The 20,205-nt window shown below is 36.3% G+C and overlaps 2 protein-coding genes across 10 annotated transcripts in view; both read right to left on the minus strand.

The window, feature by feature from the left end:
• TANC2 (tetratricopeptide repeat, ankyrin repeat and coiled-coil containing 2) overlaps positions 1 to 20,205 on the minus strand; it is a 357,408-nt gene that overhangs the window by 147,303 nt on the left and 189,900 nt on the right. For all 9 annotated transcript variants that reach the window (XM_004275661.3, XM_049701636.1, XM_049701638.1 and 6 more), the window contains one exon: positions 6,558 to 6,706. In XM_004275661.3, the coding sequence (XP_004275709.1) occupies positions 6,558 to 6,706 (149 nt within the window). The remainder of the gene's footprint in view (positions 1 to 6,557; positions 6,707 to 20,205) is intronic.
• LOC101273469 (60S acidic ribosomal protein P1-like) lies at positions 8,605 to 14,302 on the minus strand. The gene has a single exon (XM_033438950.2). It carries the CDS (start codon positions 9,775 to 9,777, stop codon positions 9,397 to 9,399), a length of 381 nt encoding a protein of 126 aa, XP_033294841.1. The 5' UTR covers positions 9,778 to 14,302; the 3' UTR covers positions 8,605 to 9,396.

A 20,205-nucleotide genomic window follows, 5' to 3' on the forward strand; every position in this document is an offset into this window, starting at 1 on the left:
AGAAAAGGGAACCCTCTTACACTGTTGGTGGGAATGTAAATTGATACAGCCACTGTGGAGAACAGTATGGAGGTACCTTAAAAAACTACAAATAGAACTACCATACGACCCAGCAATCCCACTACTGGGCATATACCCTGAGAAAAGCATAATTCAAAAAGAGTCATGTACCAAAATGTTCATTGCAGCTCTATTTACAATAGCCCGGAGATGGAAACAACCTAAGTGTCCATCATCGGATGAATGGATAAAGAAGATGTGGCACATATATACAATGGAATATTAGCCATAAAAAGAAACGAAATTGAACTGTTTGTAATGAGGTGGATAGACCTAGAGTCTGTCATACAGAGTGAAGTAAGTCAGAAAGAGAGAGACAAATACCGTATGCTAACACATATATATGGAATTTAAGGGAAAAAAATGTCATGAAGAACCTAGGGGTAAGACAGGAATAAAGACACAGACTTACTAGAGAATGGACTTGAGGATATGGGGAGGGGGAAGGGTAAGCTGTGACAAAGCGAGAGAGTGGCATGGACATATATACACTACCAAACGTAAGGTAGATAGCTAGTGGGAAGCAGCCACATAGCACAGGGAGATTAGCTGGGTGCTTTGTGATCGCCTAGAGGGGTGGGATAGGGAGGGTGGGAGGGAGGGAGACACAAGAGGGAAGAGATATATGTATATATATGTATATATGTAAGTGATTCATTTTGTTGTAAAGCAGAAACTAACACACCATTGTAAAGCAATTATACTCCAATAAAGATGTTAAAAAAAATAAAACTACAATGAGGTTATCACCTCACACTAGTCAGAATGGCCATCATCAAAAAATCTACAAACAATAAATGCTGGAGAGGGTGTGGAGAAAAGGGAACCCTCTTGCACTGTTGGTGGGAATGTAAATTGATAACAGCCGCTATGGAGAGCAGTATGCAGGGTCCTTATAAAACTAAAAATAGAACTACCATACGACCCAGCAATCCCACTACTGGGCATATACCCTGAGAAAACCGTAATTCAAAAAGAGACATGTACCACAATGTTCACTGCAGCACTATTTACAATAGCCAGGACATGGAAGCAACCTAAGTGTCCATCAACAGATGAATGGATAAGGAAGATGTGGCACATATATACAATGGAATATTACTCAGCCATAAAAAGAAATGAAACTGAGTTATTTGTAGTGAGGTGGATGGACCTAGAGTCTGTCCTACAGAGTGAAGTAAGTCAGAAAGAGAGAAACAAATACCGTATGCTAACATACACATATGGAATAATAAAAAAAAAAGGTTCTGAAAAACCTAGGGGCAGGACGGGAATAAAGACGCAGATGTAGAGAATGGACTTGAGGACACGGGAAGGGGGAAGGGTAAACTGGGATGAAGTGACAGAGTGGCATGGACATACATATACTACCAAATGTAAAATAGATGGCTAGTAGGAAGCAGCTGCACAGCACAGAGATCAGCTCAGTGCTTTGTGACCCCCTAAAGGGGTGGGATAGGGAGGGTGGGAGGGAGACACAAGAGGGAGGGGATATGGGGATATATGTACATGTATAGCTGATTCACTTTGTTATAAAGCAGAAACTAAACACCACTGTAAAGCAATTATACTCCAATAATGATGTTTAAAAAAAAAGGTTATCCTTTTCAAAACAGTATCTGATCAGTGGCAAAATTACTTGGAGTACTAATGATAAATTTAACATCTTTAAATGTTAAATTAAAAAAAAAGCATTTCAACTTTACATACAGAGTTTATTCATAATGTCTCTGCTAAAACTGAAGATTTATATTTTATAACTTGACTGGAAAATATGCTGATCACTGAATATGAGAATATTAAGGCTCTTTAACTCGTCCCCAAATGATTTCCAGATGCAATCTCTTATATTTAATTATCTGTGTTGAATCCAGGTTTTGATTTTAATTTAAATGCTATAACCAGGTCATAAAAGATACATTCAAGTCAACCAAGCATAAGTGACATTCTCAGAACCCTGCAACCAAGTAAATCTTTTCAATCATATGAATAATATTAGAAACTGATTTTTCTTAACAACACAATAAGCCCTCAAATCTATGCCATTTCTCTTCTATATAATTTTTCTCCAGAAGAGGGAGGAGTTTCAATTTCTTTGTAATTTCCTCTATTTCTATAAAATGATGTTGGTCTACCAGAGCAATGAATTTTTTAAAAACTGGGCTTGCAGTAGAATTTCCTGTGGAATGTAAAAAACAAGTTCCCCTACAAAACTGACAGATACTGAACCCCACCCCAGTCTTACTGACTTAGAATCCTCCCTAGTTAGAATTTGGCATGGCAATTTTTAACGGCCTCATTCTCAGTTTAAGAAATATATGGGTACTGTAATAGAACTGTATTAGAGTCTTCTACATTAGATACATCTATACTATAGTCATTCCATGTTGAAAAAGTTTAATTTGGGTATAAATCTATTACCTCTATAGCAACTAATTTCCATTTTTAGACAAGATTCTCAGTCGGTTCTTTGAGAAAGGAAACTGTATTATATGCATAATATAGCCAATGTGGAGGTTAGGCTCAAATGACACATAATTTTTACTACAAGTTATTTTCTGGAAAATAAAGCATTCAGCACAGACTATGCTTTAAAAGCTTTAACTGTAAAAGCAAAGCTTAAAGATCAAGCCATTCAGAAAGCAGAAAATTGTTCATGGCTTGTGAATTAAAAGGCAAGCCTTATATTTATTTAAGGAGGCTAGTTAATGAGACACAGAAATCTCTTCTGGGCACAGAAAGACAACATTATCTACTCTCCATACTGCAGGCTAAAATGGACATCTAATTAAGCCGCTCCGCTTCTAAAACCTTTCAGTGGTTTTCCCATTGATCTTTTAGTGGTCTCCAGAAGGATCCCAAACTCCCAATCGGATCTCTTCAAGGTTCTACAAATATCCAAGGGAAGAATCTAATGATGGAATTTATAAAGTACATCCTAATACACCAGAAACTACTGAGAGAAGAAAATATAGTGATCAGTTGAATATCACTTTCAATATGTTGTCCTTTGCAAAAAAATGATATATGCTGACTTGCCTGTGCTGGATTTTGTCATTACTAGCACTATTCTGAGGACACCATTACTATATAGGGTCTTTCTAAACAGAGCAATCTATCTTTGTCAGTATGTTGTTTAGTACAGAAGAAAGTCACTAAGTGAACATGACCTCCTAGTTCTTAATAATTTTCCTAAGACTAGAAATTCCAATGGTCAATTCAGCCACTTTCTTCTGTGGTTCCAAGATAGTTTCATGGTATATTATATTCCAAGAGGGCTATCATGTAGCTTCATTATTAATATTTTACATTTGTTCAATGTTTCGTAGTTAAAATTTTTTAAATGTTATAATTGATACTTCATTATTTCCTTATCAACCAAGTATGAGGCATAATAAATATTATTTCCCCATTTGAGAAATGTGAAAATGAAACTACCCTAAGTATGCAAGCTATGAAGCAATTTCCCCCAAATCATACAGTTCCTGCATACATTTACATACTAATTATATTGCATATATATCTTTTGTTTATATGACACTTTACAGCTTACAAAGTGATTTCATATTCATGATTTAACTTGATCTTCACAACAATCCTGTCATTATTTCATGCTATACTGGACCAGTACGGTGTAGCTATTAAGAACATAAGTTGTAAAAGCAGAGTGCCTGGATTTGAATACTAGTCCATCACTTTCTGGCAGTGTGCTTCAATTTTTCTTTACCTGAAAATTGAAATATAAATGAACCCTACACATCTTCTACCTCCTGGTTCAGTGACTTTTCTGTTATACTATATCACTTTAATTACATTAAATCAATGATACTACTCATTTACTTATTTTATGACGAATTTATTCAGTAAACGCACAAAGCACGCTCTAATCTGAAATCTTTATTTACCATGACCAGGAAGGGGCTACCTGATTTCTAAATGAAGTCACAAGTCATGTGACTTCATTTAGAAATTACTGCAACAGGCTGTGACATGAACTATCTCAAAAGCAACCAAATATAAATTTTAGCACCTCAAGAAATGTAGCTTTTCAGAAACACAGGGTCCTTGGCAAATTCTCAGATTGTAATGTCATGTTTCTTGGTCATTATTAGAACACTCATATTTTAACCTGCTGTGAATATAAAGAGATAAAAAGTAAAATAGATGTTTTATTTATACCAATTTAAATGAAGCTCTCAACATGTATCATTTCTATTTTTTATTCACAGATCACAGCATACTGACATAGTTACAATGTAAATTAGTTAAAAAAAATCCCTATCACCATGAAGCTTACATTCTTGTATGATATACACAACCCCCCCCACAACTAAATATATAATGTAATAAATTAATAAGAGCTATAAAAAAAATAAAGTACCAGGATAAGGGGATACAGTGATGGGCAGGTGCTATTAGATAAAGTAATTAAGGAAGAGGCCTCTCGGAGGAGGTAACATTTGAGCAGAGCACTGGATAAAGTAAGGAAGTGAGTTATGTGGGAAGAACATTCCAGTATAAACGAATGTTTTATGTGTTTGAGGAATGACAGGAAGGCCAGTGTTGCTGGCGAGCTGCAGGTGAAAGGGAGAGGGGTAGGAAATGATGTAGGAGAGGCAGCGAGGGGTCAGATCAGGTAGCCCCTTGCTGGTCATGGTAGAGATTTCAGATTTAATGTTAAATGTGGGGGAATACAGTGGGAGATTGAGAGAAGAGAAGTCAAAGGACCAGGCTCACATTTTCAAGGATCACGCTGGCTTCTGTGTACACAGACTACAGGGGGCAAGAGTGGAAGCAGAGCCCTATTAGGAGGCCATTTATTCAGACAGTAAATATTTATTGAGCACCTACTAATAGTAGACATTGTTCTAGGTGCAGAGGATACAGCCGTAAATAGAACAGGCAAACGTTCCAGCCTTCTAGCCTTACATTCTAGGAGCTATTGCACTAGCCCAGGCAAGAGATGACAGTGACCTGGATTTAGGTGTACCAGTGGAAGTAATGAAAAGGGATCAGATTTAGCATAAATTCTGAAGACAAAGCCTACATGATTTGCTGAAAGAGTAAATGTAGAGTGTGACAGAGTAAAGCCAAGAATGACTCCAGTGCTTTTGTCTTATGCCTGTAGGTGATGCCACCTATTCAGACAGGAAACTCAGTAGAAGGAGCAGGTTCTGGGGAAAAATGCAAGAGTTTTTTGACATGTTAAATTTGAGATGTATCTTGGACACATAGGTAGAAAAGGTAGTGCAGGCAGCTAAAAATACAGATCTAGAGTTAAGGGGAAAGGCAGGGCTAGAGATAGTTTAGGAGTTAAGACAGTATTTAAAGACATAAGAATGGAAGAGTTTCAATCTGATTAGAATCTCCAGGTATTTGAATTTTACAGAAACTGCCCACGTGATCAGAATGTGCAGCCAGCAAAACCAATGACCTTAGGAGTGAGAATATAAAGAAAGGAAAAGTCTGAGGAGAGAGCTCTGGAACATCTGAGCATTAACCACATGATCGACAAATATATTCAAATAGTCCTTGTACACTTTATGGTGAAGCTAACATATGACATAGAATCTTCACCAACATTACTGAGAATACTCAACTTGAATTTAATTTGTCATCTTCTGAGTAAAATGGTTCACTACCGGACGTTCATTTTAAAGATTAAGACCACATAAATGAATGAGTCTAATACTTCTTTTGCTACATTTTAACTGAAAAGAATGGAATAGACAAAAGAAAAAAGTCTATGAAATAATAATTTTTTCAAATTGCTAATATTTTTAACTTTCGGAGATAAATATCTAGATCATTAATTTTTCGGATTTTCTGCTTTTCTAATATATGTATCCAAAACTAAAGTTTTTTAAAGCATATTTTATATACTACAAGTTTTATTATATTTCGTTTTTTATTATTTCCGTTTAAAATATTTTCCAATTTCTTGTGATTTTCTGACTTAAAGACTACTTAGGAGTATATCAATATCCCAACACTTGGGGATTTTGATTTTCTGAGTTATCTTTTAGCTATCATTTTCTATGTTATTTTATAATTGATTAATTCTACTATGGTCACAGTAGTTGAAATCTTTTGACATTTGTTGAGATCTGTTCAATGGATCAGCATATTGTCAATTTGGCAAATAATCCATGTGTACCTGAAAACAATATGTATTCTGCAATTTGGGGGTGCGGTGCTCATATATATGTCTATGTTGTTTGTTGGCTTATTTGCTTATTTATTTCCTCATTCATTCAATAAATAAGTCAAAACCTTAAAGTGGCTTTTTAAACTTAAGAAGGAAACTAAAAGATGTTCTATAAACTGAAGAAATATAGTGATTATGGAAAATTAAGTTATATCTCCAGGCCTCAAAAGGCACTCTATACTTGGGATTATTCTTCTCAGAACACTGACACCCTGCAACATTTTTCCTTTCCTGGTTATAATAGGCTGTTTCATCCCATGTTTCACTAAGTTGATAGGAAGCAGTTTACCTGATTTTCATCCTGTACTTCCATGTTGTATTGGTCACCTGGCTGAACTTCCGTGACTTTCTCTCCAAGGAGGAAACCCAGACGAGTCATGAGTGTGTTTGCTGCCTCATCTACAGATGGAGGGGGACCAAGTTCTTGTTCAGCATCACCTGTAACAGGAAGACATTGAAACACCTGAATCTATCAAAATAAAATGGCCAGTTTTGCAACTATTTTTACATTCAGTTTGGTCATTTCCTTTGTTTTCACATTCTAAATGCAAAATTACTAGGTCCTTGACTAGAAGCTGATTTTTCCACTGTTACATATTATAATTGATAGTCTACTCAGAATCCTCAATATATTTACTTGAAACCCTTGAATTTGAGAGAATGTTTTTGTAACTCACTGAATAGAAGTTTCCCATTTCTTTGGCAGTTAGCCTTCCAATACAAGTCCTAGTCTTGGGATCTAGTCCTGGCCATAATCACCACCTTCATTCAGGTTCTTTTATCTTTTTTTTTCCTTACAGTTCGTGTAAATATCCTTTTTTATTTTAAAATCAGTTCAAACTTACAAAAAAGTTTCAAGAATAGTACAAAGAACTTTTTTTTCCTTAACCATTGGAAAATATAGACATGATATCCCATCATGCCCAGACAGTATGCATTTCCTATAAACAAGCAATTCTCTTACATAACCACAGTACTAGCAGAGAAATCAGGAACCTAACATTTTACATTATTATGATCTCATCCACAGACCCCATTTAAGTTTTGATATTTATCCAGTAATGTCATTTCTAGCAAAAAGATCCAATTCAGGATTAAGCAACTGCACTGAGTTCTTAGTTCTCTTTGACTCCTTTAATCTCGAACAGTTCCTCAGTCTCATCTTAACTTTCATGATCTTGACACTTTTGAAGCTTACAGGCCAGCTATTTTGCACAGTGTCCCTCAATTTGAAGTTATCTCATGACTTAATTCAGGTTATGCATTTTTGGCAGGACTATTGCAGAAGCAATGCTGTGTTAACTTTGATCACTTGGTTATGGCAGTGTTTGCCAGATATTTCCACTCTAAAATTATACTCTTTCTCTTTGTAATTAATAAGTATGTAATGGGGGGATACTTTGAAAGTATGTAAGTATACCATTCTTCAACAAACTTTTAAATTAAAAAAAATTTCTGTGATAAAAATACACGTAACAAAATTTGCCATTTTAACCATTTTTAAGTGTACGATTCAGTGGCATTAAGTACGTTCACAATGTTGTGCAACCATCTCCATTTTCAGAACTTTTTAATCATCCCCCAGAGAAACTCTGTATCCACTAAATAAAACTCCCCAATCTCCCCTCTTACTAGCCCTAGTAACCTCTATTCTACTTTCTGTCTCTATGAATTTATTTATTCTAGGTACCCCATATAAGTGGAATCACACGGTATTTGTCCTTTTATGTCTAACTTATCTCACTTGGCAAATTTTCAAGGTTCATCCCATGTTAGATCATGTGTCAGAATTTCACTCCTTTTTATGACTGACTCCATTTTATGTACATACCACATTTAGTTTATCTATTCATCTGTCCATCAGGTTGGACACTTGAGCTGTTTCCATCTATTAGATATTATGAATAATGATAGTATGAACATTGGTGTACAAGTAGCAGTCTGAATCTCTCAATAAAATTTTGCCCACTATTTTTAGCATCCATTAATGTTGCTTGGTAGAATTACTATCATGCTTGCCAAATAGTGATATTTTCTAAATCCATCACTCTTCTATAGTTTAGTTTCTTTTCCTTTACCTATCTACCTACCTATCTGAACTCAAAGACTCCTATCTTACTCAATGAGTTATAACCTGTTACTATTATTATTAATTTTGATGCTCAAATTGTCCCAAAGTTGGCCACGTAAGCCCTTTCGATTTGGCTCCTGTAACCTTCTGATATATCCCTCAGTCATTTTCTGAGCACTTCTTTGCTTTCTGGCATCAGATGTTCCGGGCTCATCTTGTACTTTCCCTGCCCTAGCCCTAGAATCAGTCCTTTTCCCAAGAAGAGTTGTTTTTTTTTTTTTTTTTTTTTTTTTAGTGGGGAAAGGTATTTAGAGTATCAGGTATGCTCATTGCGATCAGGATATCACTACCCCCCAGGTCCACTCCGTCGACAGAGTTAGGCAGTATGCTCATACACTTATATACATACACACAACTCTATATTCATTTTTATTTGTAAATCCATATACAAACATACACTCTAAATGCTCACAAAGATGCTCCAATTCCAATTCAATACCATAAGGGTTAATTCTAGACTTCTTCCTTTCCAAAGTTATAACTCTGTTCTCCAATAGTGAACAATCTGGTTCTTGTTTTCCTTATTTAATACTATACTTATTTAATCTAGCCCCCTACACGTAACAAATCTCACCGCTGCTCATTGCCACCCTGCACACAGGTGCACTACTCACTCTGGTTGGGTTCCTACCCTATGCCAGATGGCCCTGAGCTATCATTTTCCCCACAGTCAGGGTCATTTTTTCAAAATAATTCATATACCATAAACTCTGTCCTCTTAAAGTATACAGCTCAATGGCTTTAGTCTCTTCATAAGTTTATGGAACCATCACCACTTTCTAATTCCAGAATACTTTCATCACTCCAAAAAGAAACCCCATTCAGGTTCATTTTTTTGCCCTGGAATTCAGACCCCTAAAATTCCTGATCTCTGGCATTCATTTTCATCCTGTGCTTCCTGACTGCTACACTCTTCCCATACAATTAGCTTTTAACGCAATTTTCTTTTTTCTTTTTTAAGAGCTAAGCTTTTTATTGAACGTGTTACTAAAGAGGTTTAGTCAAAAAGACCAAAGCCCATGTCATCATCAGACTCTTCAGATTCTTCTTTCTTTGCTTCTACTTTCTTCCCCTCAGCTGGGGCAGCAGTGGTGGAGGGGCCAGGACCTCCTGCCGGTGCAGCCCCAGATGCTGGGGCAGGTCCACCTGCCCCCACACTGCAGATGAGGCTCCCAATGTTGACACTGGCCAAAGCCTTTGCAAACAAGCCTGGCCAGAAAAGTTCAACATTTACACTGGCTGCTTTAATGAGGGCATTGATCTTATCCTCGGTGACTGTCACCTCATTGTCGGACAGGATGAGGCCCGAGTAGGTGCAGGTGAGCGCTGAGTCGGAGGCCATGGTGCGGGCGAGTGCTAGGCACGGGCTGCCGGGCATGGTGCAGTCGCCAGATGAAGTGAGGGCCTACACCCCAATGCGGCCTTAGCTTCCTCAGAAGGACCGAGCACCTTAGCGGCAGCTGAGGAAAGCGTAATTTTCTTTCTATTTAGGATATTTTTCGGTGGTTACCAACTACAGGAATTATTCTTTTTCAAACCTTTTCACTGAGGGATGCTGAATAATGTCAGTGTGAGGTTTTTTCCTTGGGCTCAATTTATTTCCAAATAGAGAATTTACAGAAATTTATAGACATAAAAAATAGCCAGGGAACTCAAGATGATCTATTTTAAATGTGAGGCAGAACTAATTTACCTAAACTGAATATCCCTTTACATTAACTTGATTCATTGTCAACATTTTTTCAGATTCTGTTTTATGTTCAGATGCATTCAGTCTAACCTGTTAACAATCCACAGTAGCACACATCCTATACAGGATATTACAAAAATCTTTTTTTTTTTTTTTTTGGAGTCAGATCCTTCCACCATAGCAAGCATTAACTAGAGTATCATACGGTTTGATGCTAAAATATAATAGCTTAATTTTTTAGGATATTCAGCGTTACACATTAAATCACTCCTAATGGCAAGAAAGTGAGGTTTATGTTCTTAGTATTCAATTTAACACTTATCTTAACTTCTCTACTAAAGTCACAAGTTGCAGGTCAGAGGAAGGGACTACAGGTGTATCCTTGTATAGTATTATTGAACTCAAGTGCTCCATCTGTGGAAAATCTATATAGAATTCTCACTGAGGACTTCCCTGGTGGCACAGTGGTTAAGAATCCGCCTGCCACTGCAGGGGATATGGGTTCAAGCCCTGGTCTGGGAAGATCCCAGATGCCATGGAGTAACTAGGCTTGCGCACCACAACTACTGAGCCTGCGCTCTAGAACCTGAGAGCCACAACTACTGAGCCCATGAGCCACAATTACTGAGCCCACGTGCCACAACTACTGAAGCCCTCGCGCCTAGAGCCTGTGCTCCGCAACAAGAGAAGCCACCACAATGAGAAGCCCGTGCACCACAATGAAGAGTAGCCCCCACTCGCCACAACTAGAGAAGGCCCATGCACAGCAACGAAGGCCCAATGCAGACAAAATAAATAATAAATAAATTAATTAATTAAAAAAGAAAGTGCCTAGACTGGCATTCAAACCTAATTCTACCAGCGTTAAAGTCCCATTAAAAAAAAAAAAGAATTCGCATTGAAATTACGCCAGAGTAGAAAAACAGGATCTATATTCCCTTCCCTACTTCTCTGCAAGAGGCAACAAAAACGGATTTCTCTGCCACAGACCAGAAAGATATCCCAGGGGCTTTATTACCTCTATAATGTCCAACATTATAGACAGTTCCTTATCTCTCTACCTCTGCCCAACTATGATACTCTAACATAAAATCTCAGGAAAAAGCTGTGTTACAAATGCATGCAAATGCATCTTCAAAACAAGTACCCTAAATCTAAAAAATAATACAAATGAATGTATATACAAAACAGAAACAGAGTTACAGAGATAGAAAACAAACCTGTGGTTACCAAAGGGGAGAGGGAAGGGTGGAGGGACAAATTAGGGGTATGAGATTAACAGATACAAACTACTACATATAAGTAGATGAGCACCAAGGGTATACTATATAGCACAGGGAATTCTATCCATTATCTTGTAATAATCTATAATGGAATATAATCTGCAAAAATACTGAACCATTATGCTGTGCACCTGAAGCTTACACAAGACTGTAAATCAACTATACTTCAATTAAAAACAAACAAATCCCCTATCCGTCATTCAAGCAAATTTCCACCTTTAAACCCTTGCTATGAAGAATTTTTCATTTCGTTACCACAGTGTGTAGAATTCCTAAACTACTGAGTCAACTATTTAATATTATTAAAATTTATCAAAGTCTACTATGATAACAAGAATATAGCATATGAAATTTGAAGTAAACAGTTTCAGGTTAAAATGCTAAATGTAATTATGAAGACATCTATGATAAAATGTAAAAGGCCCTGACCTCTTTAAATTTCACAACATACTACTACACTATATACAAATGGCAGGCAAGAGGCTACAATTATATTATTATTTCATGCATTATTTGCAAAAGTCCAAAAGTTACTCACTTAAGAAAGAGGCTAGGGGAAAAGAAACCAAACTCTTCCTTTTTCTTCTAGGCTCTTATACTCATGTTACTCTTAGTCTTATTATATCACTCTATTTCTCTTAAGTGCTTTTTTCCCCTAAATATTAGTTTCTTAAAAAGATACTAATATTTATTATTTTTACGAAGTCCACAAGCTCATACTTTATATACATTAAAGTATTTATGGGAGAAATGATATAACGACCAGGTTTTGCTGAAATTACTACAGAAAAAAATGGAGAAGATATAGATAAAACAAAGTTGTCAAAATTATTGAAGCTAGGAAATGACTACATAGTAGTGCATTATTTTATTCTCTGTTTGTGAATGTTTGGAACTTGAGGAAAAAACTCTATGCAGGGAAGTTTTGTTTTAAATAACTTAGCAGTTCTCAACTGGTGACAATTTTGCCCCCCGGGGAACGTTTGGCAATGAGTGGAGATATTTCTGGTTGTCACACTGCAGGGAGCGGTGCTGCTACTGGCATCTAGTAGGTAGAGGCCAGGGACTCTGCCAAACATCCTACAATACACAAGACAGCTCTCCACAATAAAGGATTATCTAGCCCCGAAAGTCATTAAATAGTATTGAGGTTGAGAAACCCTGAAACAGCTAGAATCACCTTATCCTTTAAAATCTGTCAAATTGGATGAACTCTTAACACACAGTCAGTAGGAAAACCAGTGTCCAACCTGTTACTTCCATGGACTCTTAAAATTACTTCAATTTCTAACTTACAATGAATTTTTAGTCTTTGGGCTATTTCTTTCCTGAGTGTAGGGTCTGTTTTCTGCACTACTAGATTCTGCTGTAATCTTTTCAGTCTTCAATGAACCTCAGTCTTATGGTGGTGTGTGGACAGGACTTTACTGGGGTTACAGTGTGCTTGTTAAGGGTGGGGGATTATATCATGGCACAGAACAATTAAATGAAACTAAAAAATATATATCTCAAATTTTCAGATTATCTTTTATTAATTATAATAACAGCTGGCACATATGGGGATTAATTATATGCCAGGTACTGTTTCTAAGTACTTTATATACATTAACTCTTTTAATGATCATAACCACCCTATGAGGTAGGCACATATATCCCCTTCTTATGAATAAAGAAAGTGAAGCACAGAGGGATGAGTAACTTACCCAAATTCATAAGCTAATAAGTAGCTGATCCAGGAAATATGGATCTAGAACTCAGGCTCTTAACCCCTAAGCTCTACTGTCATCCTTGATTCCAGTCTCTCACCATTTTGTTGGGCATCACTTCCTACCTCCCCTCTGCCCAGGGTATTTGTTCAAAACTCTCAAAATTCCTCTTAAATCCTCATACCAAATATTTTACCTATCTTTCTGTCTCATCCATGACCATCCAGGCGATGTGAAGAAGGTGTCATCTTCATAACCAAACACGCCCAATTAAGGTATGTCCCTAAACAAAGACAGTACTTTTCTTGAGTGGAATTCTACTGTGACTCCTTATAATAATGATGAATTTGGAGTATGATACACAACAAAACAAGATGGCTGGTAGGTTGTTGGAAAATAATCACCGTGACACTATTATACACAAAATAAATCATATCATTCATACATTATGTTGATTAAAACTCTTGAAATTTATCTTGGCTATTTGGGAGCAGTGTGTTTATGCAATAGGCTTTGCTCCCAGAATACTGAATGAGGAATACAGCACCGTAAAACTAAAGGATTCTTATGCTTGGATATTTTTCCACAGCAGAAGTGGTTATTGAATGTTTATCAAATGCCTTTTTTAGCCTCTATGAAGAAAACTAGTTGTTTTTATTTCTCTTACAGCTATTAGTATGATGAACTATTTTAATGGAGTTTGTAATTTTGAAAAGCTTTCATTAAAGTTAATAGGAATTATTATTAAACATTAAAAAAAATAAAGGATTTAAAATTCACATGGGAATGGAAAGGTCTAGGAATAGTAAAGAAAATGTTAAGAAGAATGACTGCTATTACTTAATATCAAGGTTTAATCTAATGCTAAAGTAATTAAGACAGAGTATGATTGGTGCAAGCATAGATAAAATGACCAGGAGAACAGAATAAAGAATCCAGAAACATATCTATACATGTATAATCACCTTATTTGGACGGAGATGCCATTGCAATATTTTAGTAATCAAATGGCGTTTTCAATCATTGGTGACGGATCAGTATGTATGAATAAAAATGAAACCTGTCCCAACCTCATCCCATACACAAAAATCAATTCCAGGTGGATAAAAGACCCAAATACGAAAGATAATACATTTTCTGGAAGATAGCCTAATAGAATAACTTCATGAACTAGGACTAGGCAAAGATTTCTTAAACAGAACACAAAAAAGAAAAGATGGTTAAGTTTATTAATGAGAAAAGCTTCTGTTCACCAAAGACTGCATTAAAACAGTAAAAAGGGGCTTCCCTGGTGGCGCAGTGGTTGAGAGTCCGCCTGCTGATGCAGGGGATACGGGTTCGTGCCCCGGTCCGGGAAGATCTCACATGCCGCGGAGCGGCTGGGCCCGTGAGCCATGGCCACTGAGCCTGCGCGTCCGGAGCTTGTGCTCCGCAATGGGAGAGGCCACAACAATGAGAGGCCCGCGTACCGCAAAAAAACAAAACAAAACAAAACAGTAAAAAGGCAAGCCATAGAGTGGGAAAAATATCTTTAGTTCATACATCCAACAAAGGACTTGTATTTAGAATATACAAAGAACTCGTACAAATCAATAAGAAAAATAAAGACAATACGATTAAAAGATGAACAAAAGAAATTCCACACGGGAATTTACAAAACTCCTGTTTTATACAAAATGTTCAACATTGTACGGAAATGAAAATCAAAACCACAATGAGATATCACTACGTATGTGTAGTGCAGGATAGCACACAAAAGAAACAAACCAAAAAGACCTGATAATATGGGGTAAAAGGACAGTTAAATCCTGTTGTACTGGTGTCAATGTAAACTGGTAGCATCAAATCTGGAAAAAATTTAGACTGGGGACTGAAACCCCATGACCCAGCAAGTCTACTACTAGGTATATATCGAACGGAAAAGTATATGTAGGGGCATCAAAATAGATGTAACAAACATTCACAGAATTGTTCATAATAGCCAAAGTTGAAAATGTCCATCAACAGTACAATGAAATATGACAGCAATGAAAAAGAATCTCACAAACATAGTACTAAACAAAAGAAGACAGACTCAAAGAAGTACATACTAAATGACTTCGTTTATATAAAGTTTGAAAACTGGTAAAAGAAATCATTGATAATGCAGTCGGAACAGTGGTCAAGCTTAGAGGGAATGAATTAGGATGCAGAGGAAACATGAGAAAAGGTTATGAGGTGCCGGTAATGTTCTATGTCTTGATTTAGGTAGTGGTTATACAAGTGTGTTCACTTCTGAAAATTTCATAGAGCTGCATAATTATTATTTGTATACCTTTCTGTAATTATGTTATATTTTAATTTTCAAAACTTACAGAAAATGTATTAAGGACATAGGACACTGGGTTTGAGAATGAAACAATATTCACAATACTTTTTTTCCTCCAAGAAAGGAGTCTACAGCTATGAAAAACTAACTAATGCTATATATAATTAAAAATTGAGTGTAAAATAAAAAATTATCTGACCACTCCCCTCTTACATCCGTTAACTTAAAGTGGAGCAATGACCTAAGGATAGAGAGAAGCCAGTGTATATACAAGAAGTATTTTGCAAATTAAAGGAAGTAGTAGAGAGCACAGAGAAAGAAACAATTAAACTTGTTCTGGAAAGATGGAGGAAAGAAGGTTTTTTGCAGGAGGCCATACTTGTTTGATCTTTTAACAGCAGAGTTAAGGAAAAAGAGCAGAGGGAGGAGCAATTTTCAGATTCAAGTTCTGTAAGACTTACCGGTTCAACACAAAGACAGAATTCTGAGATCAAAACTGAGTAATACAGCATATTCAGTATTGTTTTAAAAGAGTGTTTTAAGTTTATTTCTGGAATAATAATATTGATAGTTGTACTAGTAGTAATAATAACTTATTGAGGCATTACTGTCCGGTACTCTTCTAAGTGCTTTACATGTATTAAATCATTCAATCTTCACAACACCTTCCTTATCGTACAGATAGTAAAAGTGAGGCACACACAGATCAAGCTTTTGCTCGCCCACAGTTACACGGTTAGGCAAGTGACAGAGTCAATGTTGAAGTCCAGGCTGCCTGGCTGCTGGACTCATTATTTTGCCAGGAAATATGTGATTATTAAGGACAAATTGTTTAAATGGTTATTTTATTTATTAATGGGATCCAGCAGAATAACCTCCATGGACAATACAAGAAAGCATGAATTAATTCAATAAATATTTACTAAGTACTTTCTGTGTGTCCAGCACTGTGTGAGGTATTAGATCACATTTGTGAACAATGGGCACAGTCCCTATCCTTAAGGAGCTTATAGTCTTGTGGGGAAAAATGGAAAATAAATAATTTGAATCGTAGCAAATTAAACTCTGAGAAATATAATGCAGGCAAGAAATAGGATGCTGTAAAAAAGCAAATGCTGAATATTTCAGAATATTTTGGTGTTTTGATGACATCAATTTTCTTTTCAGAGATGGTTTATACTTTACAACATTTGCAAAAAGTATTTTTTACTCTAAGTAGCCAAACTGCAGAAGGATTAAACAATGATTAAAACTGTGCCAAGAAATGAATTCATTTCTTGGATACAATTAGCTAATGTATCCAAATCCCTAATCTGTATTCCTAACATGGCAGGCTACACATAGAACAGTTCCACAGACTCTTAATTCTCAGCATTCTCTTAGTATTTTCTCATCGGGCTGTTTACATTTTCCTTTATGATCTGTTCATTATAAACTGCTTGTTCTCATCTATTTCAAGACTCAGAACTTCGTACTACATTTAATCAAATAAAGAAACCCATGCTTTCTCTCCAACAGAGTTACAAAACCTGTGATTAGCTTGGCCCAACTGCCAAAGCAAACCTGGTTATATTTTCATTTCTCAGTTCTTAAATGGCAACCTAAATTTTTCCTTTTCTGATGAACATTGGAAATGGGTGACCGACAAAAGCAGTGCTTCTGCAGTTTGCCGCAGGAAGTGCTAAAGTGGAGCTCTACCACATCCTCCCCACGCTGAGCTCCTGACTGTGAGAGTCACTGCCAGTGATCCAGTGATCAAGAATCAAAGCAACACCACTAGCCCATCTCTACTCATAGAGGCTGACCTGAGAGCATATCCCTACACTTCTTAGTTCCCTTGGGCATAACTGAAGAAGAGGGGGAGAAAATACATGAAAGGATTGTTGATACTGTGGGGTGGGTATATGGGAGGTTCTTTGGGTAGGTTTAAAACTTCACACGATGAAAGATGGTTTTGGCTTGGCCATGTGACTTTACTTGGACCTTGGAATGTTATGAGCAGAGGCTTGAAATGTGCCTGAGCAGTTGGGCTTGTGTTCTTGTGCTCTGGTGATCCGCCAGGAGAAAGAGCTTCTCTCCAGTGGATGCCCCTTCATCCTGGGCCCCAAAATGAATACCCACAGGCCTGAGCCCAACTTGAACCCCAGAGCTGCTCAGCCAACCTGCAGCCTGAGACAGAGCCATCCCAACCCACACTTGCAAATCCATGACTAAAAAAAAACTGCTTATTTTTTGGTTGCTCTAAATTTTAGGGTGGTTTGTTACACAGCATTATTATGAGCATTTACTTTTTAGGTACTTAATTTGATTCAAATGCAACCATAACTTATTAGTAGACCAAAATGAAACCCTGGTGATTTCTCTTACCATGTATTTTCTGTTCAGTATAACCATTCTCTCATTCTCAACCACTCACCTTCATACCCACTCACTTCTAGCTGTCATCTTATTCCAGGATTCTATTCTATTTCTTACTCACCTATTGATCTTGTCTTTTTAAAGATGTAATTTACATACAATAAATTATATTCCAATAAAGTGTGCAATTCAATGAATTTTGACAGATATATACATCTGTGAAACTACCACCAAAATTGAGATATAGAACATTTCTATGATCCCCAGAAGTTTCCTTAGGTCCCTTTGAAGTCAAACCCTCTCTCAAATCCTAGCCACAGGCAACCACGTTTTCTATTATCAGAAACAGAAACCACTGCTTTCTGTTATCTTAGTTTATATCTTCTATAATTTTATATAACTGGAATTAAATAGTGTATTTTCTCTTTTGTCTGGCTTCTTTCGTTCGGTTTTTGAAATCTATCCATGTTTCAACAGTTTGTTTCTTTTTACAGCTGAGTAGTATTCCTTCGTATGGCTATACCACCTTTTATTCTTCCTGCTGATGAACACTGGGTTATTTCATATACAATAGTTTTTTGGCTTTTATATATGAAGAAACTACGAATATTCTTATAAAAGTCTTTGTGTGGATATACATTTTAACTTCTCTTGGACAAATACAAAGTTGTGTAATGGCTGGGTTATAAAGTTTAAACATTTAACTATGTAAGAAATTGCCGGTTTCCAAAGAGATTGTTCACACTCCCAAGTAGTGTGTAAGAGTTCTAGTTGCTCCATATCCTCGCTAACGCTTCATATTGTGAGCCATTTTGATTTTAGCCATACCAATGGGTGCACAGAGGTATCTCATGGTTTCACTTTGCATTTCTCTGATGACTAAAGATATTGAACACCTTTTCATGTATTTACTGGCCATTCTTATATCTTCTTTCGTGAATGTTTCTCCAAATCTTCTGTACTTTAAAAAATTAGGTTCTCTTCTTATTATTTGTAAGAGTTCTTTATATTGGATACAAATCTGTCAGACATATGTATGCTAATATTTTTCCTGTTCTATGGCTTGCCTTTTCCTTTTCTCAAAAGCCTCTTTTGAAGAACAAAAGTTTTAAATTTAGATAAAGCCCAACTTTTAAATTTTTTCTTTTATAGCTCACACTTCTTTTGTCCTATCCAAGAAAACTTTGCCTACCTTAAGATTGCAAAGATTTGCTCCTAGCTCTTACATTTAGGTCTATGGTACTTTAAGTTAACTTTTGTGCATGGTATGATGTAAGGATTGATGTTCACTTCCCCACTGAATTTCCCTGACACCTTTATTGAAGAATAATGGAAGTCCTTTAACTTTGCTGTTCTTTTGAAAAAGCACTGGGGCCACTCTAGGTCATTTGCATTCCTATAAAAATTTTAAAATCATGTAAATTTCTAAATTTATACTCATGTAAATCTTATAAATTTCTACAAACATTTTTTTCTTGGGATTGTAGTAAATCAAAATTGCTACTTTAGCAATACTGAATCTTCTAATCCATAAATGATATCTTCATTTATTTGGATCTTTACCTCAGCACTGTTTTATTTATAATTTTTAGTGTACATGTTTTGTTAAATTTATCCCTAAATATTTCATGATTTTGGATGTTATTGTAAATGAAGTTGTTTTTAGATTTAATTTTCCAATTGTTCTTTGCTAGAATATAGAAACACTCCTGATTTTTATATACTGACCTCACTGTCCTTCTTTTATACTTACATAAATGCATTTATATAAATGTTATTGGAAATGTATCTTGCAAGTATCAGTCTGTGTTTGTGTATTGCTCTGCTAGTATATAAACATATTTATACAATATAAAGGTAGTTAGAGTTGGGGTGGGAATCTCCATCTCCACATAGAACACTGACATATCGAGGCAGCTTATCAGAGGCTTGCTTTACACCAAATTTGGGAGAAACAATGATGAGACACTCAGGTATTACCTAGTTCTGGCATTAGGATTCTTAAACAGGAAAGGAAGATAGTCACAGACTATCTTCTAAATTCCTCAGGCAAGTCCATAAATACTGACATATATGGAAACTTTTTTTTAGTGCTTCTAGGGGAAACAATTTGGGGTGGAAGACGAGATGCCACTTCCAATACCTTCGAACTTAACTGCAGGAACCTGGTTCTGAGTTCTTCCAGCTGGGGATAAAGGTAAGGGGAATGGAGGTGGTGTAAGGGTGTAAGAAAATGAGGCTAATAAAAGAGCTGTAAGACTAGGGGTACTGTACAGAACCGAAAGAGTAAGTTAATTCTAATTTAGAAGTCTGACAAGAGCTGTAATACTGGCATACTAAAAAAGCGCTTACCTCACACAGCATAGCTTCAGTGCCATGAGATGACTAAATCAAAATCAGTTAATGTGGAAAGTGATACACCACCAAGGCATTAATAGATTCCAAAGTCATGTCAAGATCT

Source organism: Orcinus orca, chromosome 19, assembly GCF_937001465.1.
Source record: "Orcinus orca chromosome 19, mOrcOrc1.1, whole genome shotgun sequence".
NCBI classification, from domain to species: Eukaryota; Metazoa; Chordata; class Mammalia; order Artiodactyla; family Delphinidae; genus Orcinus; species Orcinus orca.